The following is a 23,600-nucleotide window of genomic DNA, read 5'->3' as shown; positions in this document are numbered from 1 at the left end:
GAAATTAAACTACAACATCGCATACAGAACAAATAAAACTCTACAAAAACATCTCAACACACAAACAACACAAACAAACAAATACAACCACACAGGCGTATACAAACTCAAATGTTAACACCTGCAACAACTTCTACACAGGACAGACAGGCAGATTATTTCAAACACGTTACAAAGAACACATCACAGCCATAACAAAATTACAAAACACCTCCACATATGCAGAACACGCCACAAATGCCAACCACACCTACAGAGACATCAACACAGACATGGAAATACTGCACATCCAACCAAAAAGACAGAAACTCAACACACTAGAATAATATGAATTATACAGACACACGAAAACACACTCCAACGATATTCTCAACACACACTCAATTTCAAAACACATACACTCTTTGACTCTACACTACGAACGCACCCACACAGGAAACAAGAGGTGCCAGGACCAACAACGACCAGTTCCGAAGATGACCGAATATAGGTCGAAACATGTTAACAAGGTACGTTAAAAAGTTAACACAAGAAAGTTCTTCTCATACATAATCCGAAGTGATACAGTGTTAAAAGTTGTGTAATCAAGATGTATAAATATATTTATTTTAAAAATATTTCTGTTTTCGTTATCGTTTCCGTTCCCGATTTATTGTGGACTAGCCTTAAAGAACATTAATTACATAGCTAGTTTGATTGTAGGCCTATATTTAATAACTTAATGATGTGTGAATATGTAGTAAAAGAACTATAGTAGTTCACTTTAAAAACAAAGTTAGACAGTAATGGACAGTTCTGAAAACCTTACAAAGCCACAAACTGAATCGGTAATTTCAGAAAGGGCATGAGTCACAAAAAGTAAATTTTCAGGAACGGCAGAAAACTGTTTCAACGGTTAACTATGTAACATGTATACTGTATTTGTAAAACATAATATCAATAAAGGAACTCGGTGGGAATAGTTTGCGTAATGTAATTCTAATGTTGACATTTTAGTTTCTGAGAAAAAAAAAATAAAATAAAATTGGTTGACTCTTGATCTTTCTACAATGAATATAATACACTATCTACCAAAAAGTAATTGGGCACTGTTTTTGCCCCTTTAGAACCTCGTGTTACCACCTTTTGTTGCTATAACAGCAGCCACCCTGTCAGGCATGCTCTCCACTAGTTTGTGTAGGATATCCACTGGAATGCGTCGCCATTCCTCTTGCAACATGGCACTCAGTTGGACAATGGAAGTTGGCCCCATGTTTCGGCGGCTACTATGCAGTAATATGTAGACAATAATGTTCACCGGTTGGACTGGCCTGCACAGAGTCCTGATCTCAATCCCATTGAGCACCTTTGGAACGAATTGGACAGGCGATTGAGGTCTCGGAAGATGCGGCCAACTTCCATTGTCCAACTGAGTGCCATGTTGCAAGAGGAATGGCGACGCATTCCAGTGGATATCCTACACAAACTAGTGGAGAGCATGCCTGACAGGGTGGCTGCTGTTATAGCAACAAGAGGTGGTACCACGAGTTTCTAAAGGGACAAAAACAGTGGCCAATTACTTTTTGGTAGATAATGTATTTTGGCAAAGAAAATATGAAAGTGAAAAATATGTCATTACATAATATTATCGTACATTTTAAAGATTTTTGTATACGATAATGACTTATTGTTTCGGATCTGTGAAACGCTTGATACAAGCGTGGAATGAGACCCCTGCCATTGGTTGAATAGCAATTATACAGGGACATCATTTTATTTTTACTTCAATTTTTATTGTACCTGAGTTTTTTAATGTAGCATACTTCACTCCCACCCCTTCTACTAATGAAGTTCAACAGTCCTCCATACAGATCCAATACCGCATATCCAGTCATAGTAAACAGTACGTTCCAAAAATATGTTCGCGTTTTCCAGTGACGAAAGAGCTATCAATATTGAATCATTTTCGAAAAGGTGCTGTCTTCCATTTGCCTACGTCGTATCCCGGTTTCCCCCACCAGCTTTTATTCGCCAGCTCTTTTCTCAAAATATTAATTTCTGTTAGGAATTGGACGTCTACGTAATATTATACAACTGTTTAAAATAAATTAAATAAAAGGGCCTCGTTAAGTAATTAACTTCACGTTATTTCCTCCCATTTCTACGATCCTATGACATAACTACTTGGACGGACAGTAGATAGTACGTCTGAGTAATTTTATCTTTTCGGATCGGGCAGAAGTGAAGATTGAATTTACAGTACGTAAGGTACTCTTTTATAGAGTAGGTACAGAATTATTTCAACATGAGTTACTAGTACGAAGAACGAAACTGGTAATTGGGATTAGGTACAATAGTCTATCATATGAACATTAGAACTTAAGCCTGTATCGAAATGAACGGCCACCATTTAAAAAAAAAAATGTGTTTAAATATCCATATTATGATTATTTTTCAATTTAACTTCATTCTCTATATTGTACGCTAATGTGCTGTATATAGTATAATAATTATACACTGCATAATGAATGTGTCCACATCGACAGCTCAGTTCGTGAGTAAAAACACTCCATTGTTAATACTATACTGTATTTTGATTAAACAAAAACCTAATGAAAATTATCAAACTCAAAATCGCGATATTTCCTAGTTTACGTAAATGGATGAACTACTTTTCTTCCCTCCTATATCTAGTAAAATGATTTGTTTGTACATTATGCCAGTATCATCGAACTCCAGTCGTGGAAGGAGGTAGCAAACGGTGTTTCCGGGTCTCAATCACTAATCCAAAGGTGAAGCCAGGTTAATATTAAAAATGTTAGTAAAAATAAAATGATGTCCCTGTACTTCCCTCCTTCTCTGCCGGCAATGTTTATACATCTCCTGTCAGGCATTATGGAACGAAGTATAGATTTTATCCACATAATTTCTTACATTGCTCGACATCCCGGAAAATCTAGACTTTCCTCAATTATAAATGTTCTCGTAACATGTATATATTTTAACCATTTAAATTCCACAATGTTATGCTCGGCTATGTTTCGTGCTTTGAAATACCTGGGGAAAAAATTCGCATTTCGATTTATTTTGTAAAAACTGTAATCAAGACTTATTCTCTGGGCAAAATGTATTAAGTTTCAAAGCTTTGACTGCATGTGTGACAAATGGAGCTTGCACAACCACATCCTCCTCAGAACTGGGCGAGGACGCATAGAGTACGGAGTACGTCACTTGGCTTTGTTTGTGGTATCTGGTTCACTACAGCTCACATTTCTGTTCCGAGGCTGCTTGTGAAGGATTGGGCACACTATAGTAGTGGTATCACAGGGTTCTATATATGTCGCACTTCTGTGATTTAACTGTGTTTATTATATTTGACACGATTTTATTTATGTATCTCATGTCTCAATTAAAAGATGTACTTATTGATTAAATTTACGTTTTCGAATTAGGAAACTCTACCACACATCTGAAAATATGATAGACTAATGATTTTGTAGGCTGCACATTGCTCATGAACTTTTCAACGTTTTCATATATTACCAGTCATGACATAGTATAATACACTCTAATTTCACTTCTGTACATTGTCGTAATACTCATAAGGGCTGCTCTACTTCTACTTCATTCTTGTACTTCCTTATATTCTTAATTTGTCCATCCTCTATACAGAGTGTTTCAGAAATATTTTGACAAACCTTGGAGACATGTTTCTCACACCAAAACAAGAAAAAAAGTTAATATAAACATATGTCCGAAAATCCTTAGTTGTTTAGTTATTAATGAAAGAACATAACGAAACATATCTTAGATATTGTCAGCAACTGTGTTGCAACTTTAATCAATTCAGAAACTCATAATAAATGTTCAAGATGTTCTCATCTTGCTTCCACAGACGCATGCACTCGTCGGATCATGGACTCCCTGGCAACACATACACTGGGTGCATCAGCAAACTTGTATCGATAACATCATTCGATTATCTAACAAAATGAATCGGTTACAAACTTAAGTTGTTGGATTGTACCTCGAAACGCGTTGAACGTAAACTTTCATTGTTAAGAGTTTCTGAATTGATTAAAGTTGCAACGCTTGCTACCAAGCTGACAATATCTAATAGATGTTTAAATTATGTTCTTTCATTAATAACTAAAAAAACTAAGGATTTTCGAACATATGTTTATATGAACTATTTTTTCTTGTTTTGGTATGAGGAACATGCCCTCAAGGTTTGTCAAGGTATTTCTGAAACATCCTGTATACCCAGTCGTAGCTGAGTCTGTAGATCAATTACTAGTATGCTCATCTTTCATACAGGCTGCACGAGTTCGATTCCCGGCCAGGTCGTGATGGAATTTATGGTCAACAAAGCAGACGTTATAGAGGGTTATTCTCGGGGTACTTCCGCTTCCCTCATTCCACCAACACTCTCCACATCCCCCTCATTTCTTCTATCATCTACTATATTAAAAATAGTCGAGTGAAATCTTAGGGGTAGTACGGGTTTCCGATACTGATACAGGAAGGACTTGGGCTGAGGCAGGATGGCCCACCTATCAGCGTCGGATTCACGAATGCTATCCAGATCACCTGTCGGTATTGGACAATCGTCGCATATAATATAGGATGCACAATGGACGAAGGCATTTCGAAATGTATGGATCCGTCCCGGGTACAATCCTGCAAATTCAAGCCAAGTATCCAATAGTAGTAGTAATAATAATAATAATAATAATAATAATAATAATAATAATAATATGTACATCTATTATCAGGCAGTACATCTCACTTGACGATATGTGTCGGAGGAATAGCAATTGTTTGTATCCATCTGAAGTCTGATTAGTGTAATATGTAATTAGTCGGAGATGTATGCAATGGAGGGGGAAAGGAAATGGCCACATTAACCCATTATCTCCTGGCCTAGTTGCCTCATAAGTGGTGTCATGTTGGTATCACTTGTGAGGTTCAAACCTCTTTCCGACAGTTGACTAAACAAAAAAAAGAAACAGAATAATAATAATAATAATAATAATAATAATAATAATAATAATAATAATAATAATAATAATGATGATTTTACATGCTTAGATTACCGATTAGTTACAAAATTAGTAATTTGGCGATCAAAGACAATTTCTTGGCAGTCTAATCCAATGTTGGTCAAGTGAAGGAAATAATATCTACAGAATGTTTTGAAAATAGTTACAATTAAAGTTGAATATGAGGATTTTGAACAAAAAACAAGGACTGATTGTATGTCCCTTGCCTTGAGTTAGTAATGTTGTGTTGCGATGGCCAACTGTCATGCTAACCACATGACCAGGCAGTCCCTCTACAAAAGGATGCCTAGTAATACGACCTAGTAATAAAACCCAAATGTTTAGTCCTTGAAAATGATTCATTTTCTGATTAAATTATTAAGTAGTGCACATATCATGGTACTATTTTATTATTCATATATATATATGTATACCACACCATACCAGTATTCCACCAACATCATGCGGTTCTATATAGTTCGCCTTCCATGGTGCACTGAGGGCAACGCCTAAAGCGGTGGAAAGAACAACAGCTTGGGTATGGGAATGCTTGAGTTAATGACACAAAGTCAAATATCCGCCTTTTTACAGTATAAAAAACGTTTTCATTAAGTCTAAAAGTATTTCGAACGGAATAAAACTTAAAACTGTCAAGAAAATATAAATAATTTGTCCAAAATACAGGAGATAACGAGAGAAATGAGGAACCGACATGTTAGATGCATTGAGTATAATAATAAGATGAATTGTGCCAGTTTAAGATCACTCTTAGCAAACCGACAATCGCTTCACTTCTCGTACTTTACTGTACACACTGTAAAGAAAAATAACATGTCTATAACACCACGAAAACAATTTGGATATGAAACATGACATGTTCATATGTTCCATATTATTGGCCTATAACAGATACTGTCCTTGTCGGTGGCCACATAATTACAATGCTTTCCATTAGAACATACGTATCTTCTACGATTTAAAACCGGAGTATGAGAAATATATTACTTGGCATGATTCAAGTCCAATTGCGACATATAAAAGAACTATTCCTGTGTCACAAGTTAGGAAATTAAATTCATTGATACTTGTCGGAAAAATTCACCCCTGCTGTCCATCGTTCACAAGTTCACTTCATCTATCATCTTGAGTACTAGAGAATGACCTTCTATTACGAACAACTTTCAGAAATAGAATTCTTCATTCACGTTAGAAAAATTATAATCCATGTCTATCTGCCTACTTAACTACCCACCTACCCATTCAACACCTCACTCATCCACCCAATGAATTGCCACCATCTTCCCAACCACGTATCTATCTGTCTGTCTGTGTCCGTTTGTCTATCTATTCATCTATCTACGTTCTTAGCTACCTTTGTACCTATCTTCTTGCTTACTTATACATAAACTGTGATTCTATTTCATTAGTCTAGCGGTCATTTTAAAGATACGCGTATTGCAACATTTATTCGGAATTACAAGGCAGTAATAAATATGCTTCGGCAGCGGTTGCGTTTTACCAAGATTGATGCTACAGTCCGTTTCACCGTTTTTGGCGTGTGAAATAAGTAATGGGAACGTTAAGTGCGAATGTTTTACATTTGCCGCAGTCAGTCTGACAACTGTGTTTGGCAAATGGCTGATGTGAGGTGTATAGGAAGTGGTACCATTCTCAGCTGTTTTAGCAATATGCTCAAAAACTGGACATCGTATATCTAGGACACACGCCAAAAACGCTGGCGCCAGCTGTAACAGCGACACGGACATAGCATGACGTAACGAATCTGGAGTAGGGAAGTTACAGACACTTCACACTAGCGGTAAGGGGTGGCGAAAATAAGTCGTAGCATAGACTTAGTGGAAAGGAACACAGAGCAACCTACTCATTATATGTGTATCTCTAGCAGGTAAACCAACATATTCTTTACGGCCTTTATGTCAGTGAACTATAACAAAATGGTTGAAGTTATTAACTTCTTACACAGCGAAGACAGTTTCGCAATCAAAACTGCAAAATCCCTGATATAAGAAGAATTAAGATATTTTCTCTTGTTCATTTACAATTATTTTTCACATGTGTCTGAAGTCATAACATTGCTAGAGTCGTCAAGTATAGATATTTCAGAGACACTTCGACTAGTGGACCAAGTAAATCAAAGATTCAATGAAGCATAATCGGGTTCTCGTATTACAAGTTCGAGATTGAATATTTTGGAGAAAAATATTGGCTATGCAACTTTGTGCGGTTTACCTGTGGTGAAGTCGTCCTGGTTGGCGTAGTTGTAGCGCTGGCCTTGTATGCCCAAGGTTGCGGGTTCGATTTCGGGCCAGGTCGATGGCATTTAAGTATGCTTAAATGCGACAGGCTCATATCAGTAGATTTACTGGCATGTAAAAGAACTCCTGCAAAATTCCGGCACAACGGCGACGCTGATATAACCTCGGCAGTTGCGAGCGTCGTTAAATAAAACGTAACATTTATCTATGTTACAAACTAAAATTATTTATTTATCTTGAACCAACCAAAGCATATGCCACATTTAAGTATTAGCACTTTAGAAATATTGGGGTAAAATAATTATAATCGATTGATACATATAATACATATTCCTGAAAATAATAATTTCAATTTACAACACATCCGCTTGTTTAAACTTTAATTTTATACCTCATTGAAGTCTTTTGCCCAATTTGAAGTCTACTTTTTGTCCATCGGAAGGATAATAAATGTCGAAAAATTTGAAATAGATCCAAACAGACACTGAAGATGTCGTAAGGTATAGAAGGTATAGTGTGCTTGTATTATAAATGCCCAAATAATTATGGAATTATATAATAATGAATAATTCTTTTATAATTTCAGTCTACAAATTATCAATTAAAACAGAAAGAGTTTTCTGTTGTTTCACATCACAAGGTTATACATCCAAAAATATTTTCGATTTTGTTTAAATCACCTTCAGGTGGAGACACATAAACTGACAAACTGAGCATAGGTGAAATACAAGAAAAATATATATACTGTATAGCTTATATATACACACATTTTGTTTTTTATTTATAATGTGTGTATATTTTTTTTTCTTGTATTTCACCTATGCTCAATTTGTCAATTTATGTCTCTCCATCTGAAGATGATTTAAAAAAAAAACGAAAATATTTGTGGATATATAACCTTGTAATGTGAAATAACAAAAAATTGTTTCTGTTTTAATTGATAAGTTGTTGGCTGAAATTATAAAACAATTCATTATTATATATACTTCAACTTGTCTGAAATCTTAACCTCAATATGACTTTCAAATTCAATTATGGAATTATTGAGATAATGGGTACAAGTTATATATTTTTGAAAACTAGAAAAAAAATGAGTTCCCAGATGAGGCAAAAAATTTATTTATTTATCAAAATGTTAAAGAAATCTGACATTTCTAGAGTCGATATATACTGTATCGTAACGTATTTTGCAACTGTTGCCGAAGCATAGTAATAAATGGATAACATTTTGAATATAAGGAAGGAAGTATTCGTGCTCTACACAAATTAGCTATTCCCGCGTAGAGTTTTGGAGCAAAGAAGATAACGTGACTTCGAAATCGAGACCAAAACGTTAGAATCGCGGGCCACGAGCAGTAAGCTGTAGAGAAACGGAGTACAGAGATGTCTGTGTGTTGCAGATAGAAAGCCAGAAACTGGAGTTCAAAGCGGAGAGCAAGGTCGGCTCGCTGGCGAACGTGAAGCACAAGCCTGGGGGCGGAGACATCAAGATCTTCGACGACAAGACCTACCTGAAGCAGGTCGGCGGCGCCAGCAGCATCGCCAGCTCCGAGGAGGGCCGCGCCTCGGGCTCCCAGGTGACTCACAGGGTCAAATGCGCCTGTTTTTCTAGAAATATGCGACCCAGCATTGTTGCTTGTCTGGGGAAGAGTCCCTACATGGTAATGTAACGGGCTGTAAAACCATCTATGATTAATATCTTGAGGAGAAAAACTCGCTCGGCGCCGGGGATCGAACTCTCCCCTGGTGCTGTGGATTGAATTCGGCGTAACTCAGTGGCCAGAGCGCTTGGTACGTAGAACCAAGGACCCAGGTTCGGTCCCCGGCGCCGGAGCGAGTTTTTCTCCTCAAATATTAATTGTCAATATTACAGATAACATTCTGTAGGGCAAATTAATAAAAATCTTTAATATTCTCATAGCTAGCAGTGCATATTTCTGTACAAATTACTGTGCACTTAACTGCGGAATCCCGGCCAAATAAGTCACTCAGCTGAGTGCGCTTCTAGTATAATGGTAGTTGACTTGGACATAAAACGTCAACATATATGCGTAACTTGGAGTCAGGCCATAAGGGAAACATTGAAGGGGGAGAGTTCGATCCGGTGCTGTGGATTGAATTCAGCGTAGCTCAGTGGTCAGAGCGCTTGGTACGTAGAACCAAGGACCCGGGTTCGATCCCCGGCGCCTGAGCGAGTTTTTCTCCTCAAATATTAATTGTCAATATTACAGATAACATTCTGTAGGACAAATTAATAAAAATCTTTAACATCTATGATGTAAAATGCACGCACTTTAGATGAACTGAAACATATTGTGAAGAAATGCGGAATACATTTAAGTGACTTTTAGGACATTTTCCAGAGAATGTTGACTGTTATCTATAGTTTCTTCTGTGAGCACAGTACGTTACTTTCTAGACTTCTTATTTTGAACATTTTCCGTTTCACGAAATTTATTTACCAAATTTATGAATCTTGTTTCGACTTAAAACTTTAACTCCTGGGAATCTGTCTTAAACTAATAACTTATCCTTCCAGACCGAGTTGATTCCGTACGCTCATACGAATTACACATAGCCTACCATAAAAACTCTTAACATACACACACTCTGAAAAACGCAGCTTAAAAAGCACATGCTTATTATTTGGAATTATAACACAGACTGACGAGACGTGACGTTTAGGCAGCGTATTTCACAACAAGCTGTATGGCGACACTATTGGCTTGACATGCTGCTGACGGATGGGCCGAGCGCAAGGGTCCAATTCTTATTGTTCACTCAATACTTACATGTAGAGTATTTTGTATTGATTTTGAGTAAAAATGTTCGTGTGAAACATGATTGTTAAAATTTATAGTAAATATAAAGATTTTATTATCTGTGTTGAGACAGAAAATAGGTTATCAATATGTTGATTGCGAAGTGAATAATTGCGAAATACCAGAGCAAATGTGTGCAAACTTCTATTTCTTTAAATATTTTTTTCTTGCTGTGATTGTACAGCCGTTATCACCAGCTACATATCTTGATCGAGTATTACTTGTTCACTATGCTAATAAGTTGTAATATTTGATCTAACAACACAGATTTGTTTGAAGACAAGTTTTCCCCGAGGTTGCATAGAACAAGATAAATAGGCGCAAATGGCTCTCTATGTGTATGTTTATACAGTGAAATTACATAAAATTCATGCACATGAATTAATTATATCTTCCGAGATTATTGGTGATCACTGGTAAGTTAACAGTAATAATAATTCTTAATTTGAATTTATGTTCCTTGGACTCGGTACGCACAATAGTGGCATTACATGAAGTTATAAGTTGTGTCTTTCCCCTACAGTAATAAATGTTGCTAGAAGGATTGGTTACAAACTGGGGCGATAGACTATTGCTTAGGTCCCAACATAGACCAGGGACTTTTCACTATGACTTTCAAAATGATGTTAGGGTAAATTCCTCGTAAATTTGCATGAATACCGAATTTATTTCCCAGGGTAGGATGCCCGCACCATTTGGTAACCCTCACTTCCTAGTGCCAAATGAGAGTTCTACCTTCCTGATTTCCATGTACTTTAACGTCTGATTTTGTCATGTAAATTGTGTTTTCTGGTACATAGTAGAAGTAACAATGTGCAACCAGTCTCTAGAGCTGAAGAAATAAATATAGGAACATTAAAAATAGGATCTAAGAACTTATAAATTGTGTAGGCCTAAATATTTTATTTTCCTGTTGACATACTAATATAATCAATAGAGTTTAAAATCTGGTGCAGTGTACAGAATTCAAGGAACTTTCATTTTAAATAAAGAAATAACATTTAAAATTAAAAGGTGTTACAATAAAATAAAATTAAACTACATTGTCTTGCCTTAAATAAAAAAATCAATATAATTAATCGTAGTGCAACATTACAACTGTGGTAACATAAACCTAGCAACACTTGTGTACTTGCAATAGTGTTATTCTTGTAGCATTTTATGTAATGTTGGGGACCCTGAACTAAGGCCGCTGAGGCGGCACAGTTTCGGGTCCGATGTAGGCAGCACTGCACAACCAGTTCACTTAACAACAGCAACTTCTATTCATTGTCGCCAACCTACTAATGAAGAATTACGCTAATTTAAATCCTACATTATATAATTTTATATTACATTAATTACGACACTATGTTCTGAATTATACAACCCTGATTGATTTTAACCATCCACGCCAGGGCTGGGCACCGAGAGCGAATCCAAACTCTAAACGGGGATGCTTAATATTCATCCGCCACGGCTGCGCGGTGTTCGGCGGGGAAGAAAGGGGTTGAAGAGAAGTCACATGGCTCATTTCGGCGGCATTATCACCTTCATTGCACTCAGACGCTGGATAACAATAGCAGTTCATAAAGCGTCATAAAATAACCATTAAAAATTAAAGCGGTCCTTTTCCCAGACGAGAGGATAAAACACAAAATTTACCAGAGGTATCTCACGTAACTAAAATTTTACTTCTGCTAACCACTATGTATGCTATACTTCCCATTTTACAGGGTGTTTCCGAGGTGGTGTTACAAACTTTCATGGATGATGGCGAAGGGCACATGTATCAATTTGAGATACGGAACCCTGGTCCGGAAATGAATGAATCCAAAGTTATAAGCAAAAATAGTTGTGTGGAAATGGAATTGTAATTTAGCACCACGTGCCCTCCTTCCCTTAACCTTTGGAACAGTCGTGGAAAAATGGTATGGGCCGGATGTCTCCTACGTGGGTACTTGTGCGGATACAATCTGTGAGCTTGTCTACTGTTCCCATTGGCTCATCCGTATTCGAAAATCAGATCTGCTTATTCCGCTCAAGTGTACTCCTCCATTTCAATAGGACTGATCGACTGGACACTGCAACTTGTACACATACACTGCTGTCTACAGACGTGCATATCAGGACCGACCATGTCCGTTACACATTACGCCATCTGCATTGCTTTAGTGTAGTTTCCTGTCCCCATCCCTCAAACAGCGCACTGAATGGAATAGGCCTACTGTAAGTAGACAACGTAAACAACGTCAGATGAATACAGTATGTGCAAGATGTACAGATAAATACACATAAATAAGGTGCATAGAGGAATAAAATTATTTCATTTCCACACAACCATTTTTGCTTGTAACTTTCGACTCGGTCATTCCCGGACCAGAGTTCCTTATCTCAAATTGATACATGTACCCTTCGCCATCATCCCTGAAAGTTTGTAACATCACCTCGGAAACACCCTGTATAAATTTTTATTGGGTTACTTTACGACGCTGTATCAACATCTAGGTTATTTAGCGTCTGAATGAAATGAAGGTAATAATGCCGGTGAAATGAGTCCGGGGTCCAGCACCGAAAGTTACCCAGCATTTGCTCGTATTAGGTTAAGGGAAAACCCCGGAATAAACCTCAACCAGGTAACTTGCCCCGATCGGGATTCGAACCCGGGCCACCTGGTTTCGCGGCCAGACGCGCTGACCGTTACTCCACAGGCGTGGACCCCTGTATAAATCCAAGTTCAAATTTCGATGAGTCGAAATGAAAGTCGTAGTTCAAAAATGTAGTTTTCTAACAGGGCGGTACAGAATAGGCCTTCTCGTGTTGTTTCTGCCATTTCCCTGTTTTTTATTCACTCTAGTATATGTAGATGGTCAGTGTTGTACTCTCACTGACACGTGCTCATGATAATCCACCCATAAGTACTCGTGGATTTCGACATTTGAATAAGTCTCATAATAGCCTACTTATATACAGAATCGTATTCAATAAGACGAGCGAATACTTTACTTTCCCCTATTAATATCATTGTGCCCTTTATTCCTTATAAACGGAGTTGAATAACTATGCTATTCCTGGTACTGTGAGAATTTACTACCTAATGTAGCGTAATTCTTCTAAGGTTGGCAACACTGCTTGTAGTGCACATAGAGCGCACGTAGACACTCAACATCGGGGTCCTTCATGCGTTGTCGGCGTGAACCAGGGTGCGGTGCTGAGTGCATCACGATCGCTCTTTCAAAGAAAATAAATTTCAGTACTATCTGCTACGAACATTCGGTCAGTTTGTAAACAAAGGATGCAACAAATACGTGTTGATTATTGCCAACTTTCTAAAGAAAGAATTTCTGCCAGCAACATAATTTACGTATGTTAAGTCTCCAAATCTCAAACATCTAGTGAATTAGGCCTCTAGTCTTTTTGAAGGTCTAGTGGCTATTGTATTCATCCCTAGATCCAAGATGTGCGGGTTCGATCTCGGCTGAAGATGATTAATAAAGTTTTAGGGGGGGAAATTCTATCAAGTATGACGGTACAAAAATCAACAGTGCAGAATGTATCTCCGGTTTGAAGAAAAATAAATGAGATTTTCAGGAAAGACCAGAATACAGTAGTTTTAAAATGATAGAAAAAATAACGTTATTGAATACGGGAACAATATTAGGAACATCACGTTAAAAGAATGATCGAATACGGCATTCCAGACTATTAGCCTAACAACCAAATGCAGTTCAGTCAGAAAGAGAAATGATGATGAACTGATAAACAACATTACTCATGTAATATTGACTTCATCCAATTTCATGAGACTGGAATATGCCTGAAATTATTAATTATTGTGGATGTTGTTGATGACAAGGGTCCAGACTTACATGCATTGAAAGTTAATATTTTTACATGATACAGTAAAATACAAGCCATAAGTCCCCGCCTGTCTAGATGCCATTCTTGTTATTAATTATTTCGCTTTGGTACGGCTAGCAGTCTTAAAGGTCTTAAACGCCACTTACAAGTCAACGCGTGGTTTACAAGATACATTCTTCAGTCCTTGTGACTCAGTTCTGTATTGTTAGATTTCGGAGTCTTGTGAACCAAGCTTAAAACCCCTTCTAATTGCCACCTCGTAAACTGTACTACACTCGGTGCCATTCTTAAATGTTGGTACATATTTTCCGGACTCTACTCATGATGGTGTAGTTTATGAGGAAGAGAAGGCGGATGATGATGATGATGATGATGATGATGATGATGATGGAGTTCTCTTCTTCAAACCCTGGCAAGGACGTTAAAGTTGTTTTCCTCGTTTTCTTCTACAAATAAGAGGACTGCTAGTAATATTTATCCGCTATTTCTTAGCAACTATTTATTTATTTATTTATTTATTTACTTACTTATTAATTAATTAATGTATTTATTTATTTATTTATTTATTAACTTATTTATTTATGTATTTATTTACTTCTTTATTTGTTTATTTATTTATTTACTTATTTATTTATTTACTTACTTACTTACTTAATTACTTACTTATATATATATATTTATTTATTTATTTAATTTATATAATTATCTATTTATTCATTCATTCGCTCATTCACTCATTCACTCACTCATTCACTCATTTATTTATTTGTTTATTATTTACTTATTCACTTATTTATTTATTTATTCATTCATTCATTCATTCACTCACTCATTCACTCATTTATTTATTTGTTTACTTATTTACTTACTTACTTACTCACTTATTTATTTATTTATTTATTTATTTATTTATTTATTTATTTATTTATTTATTTATTCGCTCATTAACTCACTCATTTATTTATTTATTTATTTATTTACGTAGTTATTTATGTATTTGTTTATTTATTTATTTATTCATTCACTCATTCATTCATTCACTAATTCACCACTCACCCATTCACTCATGTATTTATTTATTTATTCATTCATTCATTCACTCGTTCATTCACTCATTCATTCATTCACTAATTCACTCACTCATTTATTTATTTATTTATTTATTTATTTATTTATTTATTTATTTATTTATTTATTTGTTTAATCTGTGTTCACGTCATGGTGGATTATATGTATTCCAGTTCTTAATCCTCCATCACTGTCTATATAATTACTGTATTACAAAAAATAATACCTGTGGAACCTATAAGTATTAGCATCCATTCACAATAATAATAATAATAATAATAATAATAATAATAATAATAATAATAATAATAATAATAATAATAATAATATTTCTTAGCAATTACGTTTCATGCTTTGTGGTCGGGTGTCTGCAGGCCAATGTAATTGCAGAGCTCTGTGTTTCAGTGGTGTCTGGTGAGGTTCATAACACAGGTACTCAAAAATAGAGCCAAATATCCTAGCATTCATTTGAATTCCTTATAAGTTTTACAAGTTTGTAAAAGAAGAAAACTATGTTAGTTATTCAGAGTCATAAATGAAGTCAGAGGATTGACTTGCATACTTCATTTCAAATGACATTCAGGCCAATTCGACAACGTGCAGCAGAGGACAGAATGGAAAAAAGTACGGGAAATTTACAAAAAATGGAATAGTTAATTTAGTGTCCATTTTAATTGTCTTCTTAGGGTAAAAACAGCGTATAGGAGTGAAGCAGTCTAGGAAATTACCATTATTTTTCAAATCTCAGGTCTTCTGTGACGTTATAACTAATCTCTCAGTTGCTGGCATTAATAACAAAACAATACCGCCATTTTGTTTACAAACTGACGGTCGCCATATTGTTCACAGAGTCCGATGCCGCACTCGCCGTCCCAGGCGATCTCTGACACCGGTTCACACCACGAGGACAGCTAAAACAATGCGAACGGCGGCGCCCAATGCTGCTCTTGATCTCGTTCCTTCTACAATTGTGATGTTGATTGGCTGCTGCCAGTGACTTTCACTGGTCGCGGTACAGAGAGAGAGAAGAACTGAATACAGAGTCGAGGATCAAGTCCAAATGCTCTTCGTTTTCTGTTAAACACTAGCAAAAAAGAATAACATAATCCCGTGAACTGTAACCCATGAAGAGGGAGAAAAATCTCTTGGGTGCATGTTGGTAACACTGCTCCGCAAGGAAGCAGCTACATCTTTTGTTTTACAGTCAAATTTTTAGTGTGTAAAAGAACGCTAATGATATCACATGACCATCTCGCATGTGGTCTGGTGCTGGTAGCGGTTATCATACCAACCGTGTATGTTTATACTGGGGCAGTGATACTATTTTTTTTTATTACTAGGTGTGGGAACTTGCAGCCAATCAGATGAAAGCAGGCAGTCTTACCAATCGTGAATATGTTAACCTAAACAAGAGTGACGTTATCATGTGTTGGTGTTATAATATTTACTGCGCATGCGCAACGACCGCTTTTAGCATGTCATTGTTTGCTATTATGTGTTATATATAATGATCCCATTATATTTGTAATATAGTATATATTACTATGTTTTATGTATATAGAAATGGGAAGCATTGCATTTCTTGCTAGAAGCTCATCATAATTGGATGTTATGTTATGATTTTGCCAACTTTTGTAAGCCTTTGACGTTATTCTAGTTGTTGTAAGTAGTTAAATGTTATATCGAACACAGGAAGAAATGATGACTTGTCGTTACAAGAGAGTTTCTTCGGGTTCTTTCCATTACTGTAAGTACGTATACTCAGCATCCATTTCAAAAGTTAAGTATATCTTCAGTTCACCAGAATGGAACCCACTCACCAAGACCGTTATAATTTTTTAATCAAAATTACTGATCGACCTTTAAAATATCTCCTATGGAGAACACTACTGTTAACTATTTTGCATTCAATGAAAATTATTAAATTTAGATGTTCTATCTTTCTCAAACTATTTTCAACTCATATGGCTCATCAAATATGAAGTATTTACTTTGTGTTCTGAAGATTTGTTCCATTGCTGGCTGATAAGACTATTATTTCCTCAGAAGGGATGACAATGAAGTCATTGCGAAAGACTGTCTTATTTCTTGCCAAAAGATGCATACGTTATTTTGATTGTTGATACGTCGGTATTTCTAGTATAAATTTCCTGAAGCAGAGATTCATGCGATATGGGATCAAGGTTAGCAATAAAATGTTTTCAACAGGTAATTTGGTACCTTTTGAATCATCATTTACTCCTTTCATTTCGAGTTATGCAGTATTTACTCAACCAATTGTTTGGTAACTAAATTTCTTAAATTGTTAACTGCCTCCCATTGGAGGTAGCCCAGAAGGACTCAGTATACTCTCCTACATGAATTTTACAATATTAAATGTTTACATAAATTTGTTGACAGAAAATTAAAATAAACATATATGAATTATAAAGTGAAGAAAAAGAAATTAAACAGAGTGAATATGATGACTCAGAATTTGGCAAGAGCGTTTCAAAACTGAAGTTATGATGTCAGTAGTAAGTGTCTGTGGTAGTTCAAAAGTCTTCCTGAAACTCTCAAAGAACTTGGGAATCACACCACGAGCTTCAATAAGAAGACCAATCACCTCAATGTTTTCAAGCTGGTATTTTGCTTTGAAGTAATCAACTATTGGCAGATAAATGTTGACCTTTTCTTGATTGACATCCTCCGGCTGGCTAATTCCCGTTTCAATCCTTATACTAGTATCAATAAAATTATATAACCTTTCTTGGTAGTCTGGGAATACGCTATGATGTCAATACGTCTAGAGGAGCCATTAGTAGCAAGGCAAAAGACTTCCTCTTCTACTGTCCAAGACTTTTTTTTTCAAAGCAGTTGCAATTAAGGATCGAACATGATGATGTCTGGCATTTCGGAGGAGTAAACCTCTGTTACACTGACCTTGGACGTGGGCAAGGGTTTCAGTCTCCGGTCATCCATATCTGCACCGGGATCCGTCCAAAGAGCGACAAGGTACTCCTCTAACTTCTGCTAAATTGGCATTCATTTTAAGGCAGGTAACCAATTCAGATGTAGATAGTCCAGACTTATTAAAAATCCAGGCATTGGCTTTAGGTACTTGGCTGTACAATTCTACACCTCTCCCTCTTCCAGGCATGACTTTCCAAGATTCGAATTCTGTATTTCTTAATTCCTCTTTTAATTTCAACAAACGGGTAACTATCTACAGTATAACAAACCAATAGTGTTCGGATGTGTATTTCAAAGATACCATTGCAATCTTCAGGATATACTATTCTAAGATCGTTTCGCAGTTTTCGTCTCCTCGTTCAAGAAAATTCCATAATAATGTCCTGCAAGACGACACTTTTCTTTTCTCTATTTTTTTTTCTTTTTGATCACTTCGTGATCATCTAATCTAGCCTCCAAAATTGAAAGTGTGATTAAAATTAAGTAAAACCCATACAAACACACAGCTGAATAGTTGAGCTTTCAACTCTCAATGGGTACAAGTGTAATTTATGATGAAATGTATGTGTTAGGACTAGTTTCTTCTAGACCAGGCCTGCACAAACAGCGCTCAACGAGCGCGCGCGCTGCTTCGGAGCGGGAGAGGAAGATACGTCAGAATGACATAGACTTGCTATGGGTAGAGGACACGGAAACGACCACTCAGTTATCTAGTGGAGCGCAGTGTATAGGCCTATTCTGAGTAACTGTTTCACGTTGCTTAGCTACTGCTACAGTACAGTATGAAGGAATCTAAAAGACGGAACATAACATTTAACGATTTACAGCTCGAACTTATTGATCTTCAATGTGATCTAAGAGCTAAAGATCGTTTGAATAATATTACTAGCCTGGTTGAGTTTTACAAGACTGAACATTAGCAATAATATACACGACTACACAGGCTGGCTGTGAAAATGATTGCTATGTTTGGCTCAAAATTTATATTTGCGAGCAACTGCTTTCTATAATCAACTTTAATAAAGGCAGACATCGAACATCTGATATTTCATTACGATCAGTAGGCCACTGTTCCTTTCAGCTGCCAACAGCATAAAACCTCGTTTTGATGTACTGATAAATAAAAATATAACAAAATGATATTGTACATTTAATTAGCTATAGAATTTCTATTACTTTCGTAAAATAAATATTTCTTTATTAATTAATAATAATCCAAGATAGTTTTGCAAACACTGAACGGGAATTCATTTCATAAACACTCTTACTAGTACTATATTTCTTTTTGTGTATATTTTGTACGAGATCACCCCTTCTTCCAGTCCACCCTCATACAGAGCGCAGCTAATATCTGCATTCCGCTCATGAGCTGTGAGCCGGCTCGGAGAGCGTAAAACTTGTGCAGGCCTGTTATAGACACAATGCTTCTTTCAGTTTTCCAGTCTTCTCACCAGCACTATATCATCTCGACATACAATAAGAGCTCCATATTTAGTCAACTTGAGTTGAAAATATATATTTTACGAGAGAGAAAGATAAAAAAATAAACTTACACAGAACAATATTTGTTCACAGTTTACACTATCAAGACTTTTATTGAAATGCGTAAATCCTATCAGTTAATTGAAATACCAGTAACCAAGTATAACACCTCATATATCTGTATTTGTTCCCTTTATCTCAACTGGAGACGTTGATAGATGCAATTTTCGAAACGTCGTGCGTTTCTGAGACATTTTTATGAGATGAATATTGTCATAAAGAGACCTTCCCGCAATTTTTGAGTTCTTAGTGTCACTCGAGTCTAGGAGGCGTGTTCACGATGAAACATTGTTGCGCTTCCAGAAAGACCATTACGCAACAAACATGTTTGTACCCCGATGTGTAGCTGTTTGCTTGAAGGCACTAAAATATAAATACAAAGTCCGCACCGAACGCTTCACACAACCAAAAACAGAAGAATGTATATAGCCTCACTCATTTTATTGCACAGATGCTAACCATTCTGCTAGGCTTACTCTATACCTGAATGCAACTCTTTTACCTTTGAGAACTTAAAAAAGAAATTCTTCGTGTAATGTAAATTGCTTTCTTTTAGTGATGCTAAATGCGCAATCATATTCTTCCCGAATAATTTTTAAGACAACTATTAAATACAATTCAATGTATGAAATATTAAATCAATAAATTACCTCAATCAAAATGTCCATTATTTTAAAAATATCCATTAAGGAGATAAACAAAATTGCACTTAATTATTTAATCACATTTTTATGTAGTACATAGTTACTATGTAAAATGTGAATATTTTCTTGTTTTATTAATTTTTACATAATAATTTCCATAGTAAAAACGTTACCTTGAATTTACAGAGATTTCTCAAATAATACATTGTACTTTAATTTTATTTAACGAAGTTATATGTCGGCTATACAATCTCCCCAAACAATTCTGTAATATTACCGTATTTTATTTTAAAATGAAGATGTAATATTAGCTTACAATTATGTCGTTAGCAATGATTTATTCTGTAATATATTAATTTCTTGCAAATTACAGTCATTTTTGGAATTGTTACATTAACAGATATGTAGGCCTATACGGATAGACCATGGTTAAGAATTGATTTTTGGTAATAAAAAATTGCTTGCATAATATATTTTAACTATTTTAAATTACATTGCTGACCAATTTATGAGATTTTAAAGAAAATTTATATCGAATACGTCATATACCCAACTGTAAGAAAATTTCATTTTGAAAATAAGAAAATACAGTGAAACCTGCCTTTGCGGTCACTTCCAATTTTCTCTGGAACCAATTGGATTTTCCATAAGATCAATACAAATTGTCTCTTTATTTAGCGGCCACCTCATGCTTCGGCCAGCGGCCGGGGTCTGTTCGGATTGGAACCTGACTATAACAGTCACTGTCAAACAAAAAAATTTTTCACGGATACTGTCTGACCTATTTTTTCGATGGTTAGAGGACAGAGAGCAATATCACGAGGACAATAGCTAAGTGTCCAACAGTACACCCTTCATACCTTGGGGTTAGTTGGTTACTGTTTTATGACTTTTTTGTCACTTTCCACTCTTACTCGTTCTTAAAGGATTGAAACACGGACGTTTTCTATCGAAAATGTCACAGTATGTTTTAGGTCAGTAGTTAACCATTCGAATTGTTTATATTTTTTTCTCCTCTTTCCATCTTTTTCTAGTTGGACCAGCTTTTACGAATTTTTCTTCTTTTCATTCAGTTGATTCAGAGGAACTGTGACGTTAGTTTGAGAGAGAAATCATGTCTAACAATAAATCTAGAGTGGTGTTAAGTGTAGAAGTGAGACGAAAAATGATTGAAGAAAGTGAGAAGGGAACATCTGCGAGAAAAATTGTAGAAATATTCAAATGTAGAAGGACACAAATACACGGTATAATTAAGATGAAATATTAAAAGAATGGGAGGAAAATATGCATGGTGGCCAAAAAAGAAGAGAGAATCTATGTTTAGTAATGTGAATGATTTCGTTTACGAATGGTTCAAGTGTGCGAGGGCGAAGAAATTGAGTTTTGAAAAGGCTAGTTGCAAGAATAGAAGAGGCTGACATTAACATGCACGATTGTTGTACCCGCACAGTACTAAAATGTCAATGAAATTCAGTACTTTCATGCTGATTCATAAAAAATCGCAACCTTAATCAAGCGGCCACCTGATAAAACGGCCATTTTACAAGGTAACTTCAGATGGCCGCTTCAGACAGGTTTCACTGTAACCAAAATGTCTTTAAAAATTGTAATTATTTTTATCTTCCTCAGAATTTACCGATCTAGAAAATGTAGCATTTGTTTTACGATATTTTAATATTTGTGACTATAGGCCGAGTCATGTTTGTTATTGAAAAGTAAATTCACACTGACAAAAGCTTAAGTGGTCACATTGAGCCATAATCTCTAAAAGTTGTATAATTTAAATCGTTAGTAGAATACGGCTTTAGATTTTCGTCGTATGAAATTTTTCTTGCAAGTTTTTGAGTAGGGACAAATACGTTAAATCAAAGTGATATCGGAATGAGCATGATTTTAAAAATAATCCACAAATCATACGATAAGCATTTCGATCTACTTTAACTTGTCACATGCTAAGATATTTAATAATATATAAAAATAGGTAAAACACCGGTTTGAAAATAAAGCGAAAATATTTTTGTTAGATTGAAAAGAATTCTTTTTTAGATTTTCTTACAAGATAATATAACAATAATTAGTATAAAAATTATATGTTTAACATAGTAGATCAAGAAATAGGATCTGCGTAGGCCTATTTCACTTTAATCCACAGCTTTTAATTGAAATATGTAACAGTATGCGATTTGAAACATGGTATAATAATATTTTGTGATTTTAAATGGAAAGAAAAACATAAATTTTACAGCCTATAGCTGTTGTATAAATTTTTATGTCACAAATGTTTCAATTAAAGAAATTAAACGTTTCTCTCAAATAATTATGTAATCTTTGACCGAACGTTAATACAAAGATTTACATAACATGTTTTAATATAATAATGTATAGAGGTATAGAGGAAGCGAAAGTGAGGGGAAGTGTTTTATAAATTTTGATAGCAGATGGCACTGGTTACTTGCTTCTGCTTCTTATCTTAATTCTCCTTGTGTCCTAACATGTCGGAACTACCATTTTGTAAAGCGTTTCGACGATGCCAGTGCCTTCTGCTCTACATTTTGTGAATGGCTCGGAATGGTTAGAATCTGTAATGTGCTTTTTAATCACGTTAGTGCTGTAGTGTCATGTATTAGTAATTCTGTAGACATTTACTGACTAAAAATAAATGTCACCTGCCGCCTGAATCAACTTCCATTATTGTACGACGAGAATGACCCTCACCGAAAATTTTATTTCGGTCTATTTTTTTTCGCGCATTTTAATAGACAAAACACTAACGCAACAGAGCAATAGATACTGATACTAAATACTTTTGTTTTCTCCTAAAAGATACGTTATTTTCTGATTTTAGTATGTGCAATAAGTGATATGTTATTAAATTTTATTAACATAATAAGATCTTCTCAGTTAAAGCTGAGTCTTAATCATATTCATCTTAACCTTTAGTCTGTGACAATTGAAGAACTTAATCATGTAACATACCCAAAGGAAAATCAGTGTATCATAAGCACCGCCTGCTTGAACGCATCCGATGGCCGCTTTCAAGCTTATTGCCTGCTCATAAGACCATTCTAACAATGCTTTCGCTGAAATGGTAGGTTGCAACACCAGATATACTATGTTCATCCGCATTTCTGCTCCAAACAATGAAAAAAAAAATGTTCTATCTATTTTGCGCCAGTGTGACATACTGAAATATGTTAGGAATAATAACCATCGGAAACTTACGTCGGAAATTCTTGTGAATAAATTCGTGAAACCTCTACTTAGTAATGTAAGGGAGTTCCACACAGAAAAAGTTTTCCGGTTTTCTTGTTCTTTCAAGAGCAAAGAATATAATGGATTACGAAAAGAAAGAAGAAGCGAAACAAAGTAATATCACAGTCTAGTATAGACAGTCACGAAGCTTGAGTTGTAAGGGTGCTAGGAACAACAGACTGG

At 35.6% G+C, this 23,600-nt stretch overlaps 1 protein-coding gene across 1 annotated transcript in view; it reads left to right on the top strand.

Annotated features, from left to right (window-relative positions):
• LOC138695250 (calponin homology domain-containing protein DDB_G0272472-like) overlaps nucleotides 1-22,843 on the top strand; it is a 227,161-nt gene extending 204,318 nt beyond the window's left edge. Inside the window, exons 9-10 of the mRNA XM_069819718.1 lie at nucleotides 8,698-8,874; nucleotides 15,877-22,843. Coding sequence (XP_069675819.1) covers nucleotides 8,698-8,874; nucleotides 15,877-15,942 — 243 coding nt within the window. The 3' untranslated portion in view covers nucleotides 15,943-22,843. The remainder of the gene's footprint in view (nucleotides 1-8,697; nucleotides 8,875-15,876) is intronic.
• The last annotated feature ends 757 nt before the right edge of the window (nucleotides 22,844-23,600 follow it).

The sequence above is a fragment of the Periplaneta americana genome, chromosome 1, assembly GCF_040183065.1.
Source record: "Periplaneta americana isolate PAMFEO1 chromosome 1, P.americana_PAMFEO1_priV1, whole genome shotgun sequence".
Lineage (NCBI taxonomy): Eukaryota > Metazoa > Arthropoda > Insecta > Blattodea > Blattidae > Periplaneta > Periplaneta americana.
This window is presented reverse-complemented; position numbering and strand designations above follow the sequence as displayed.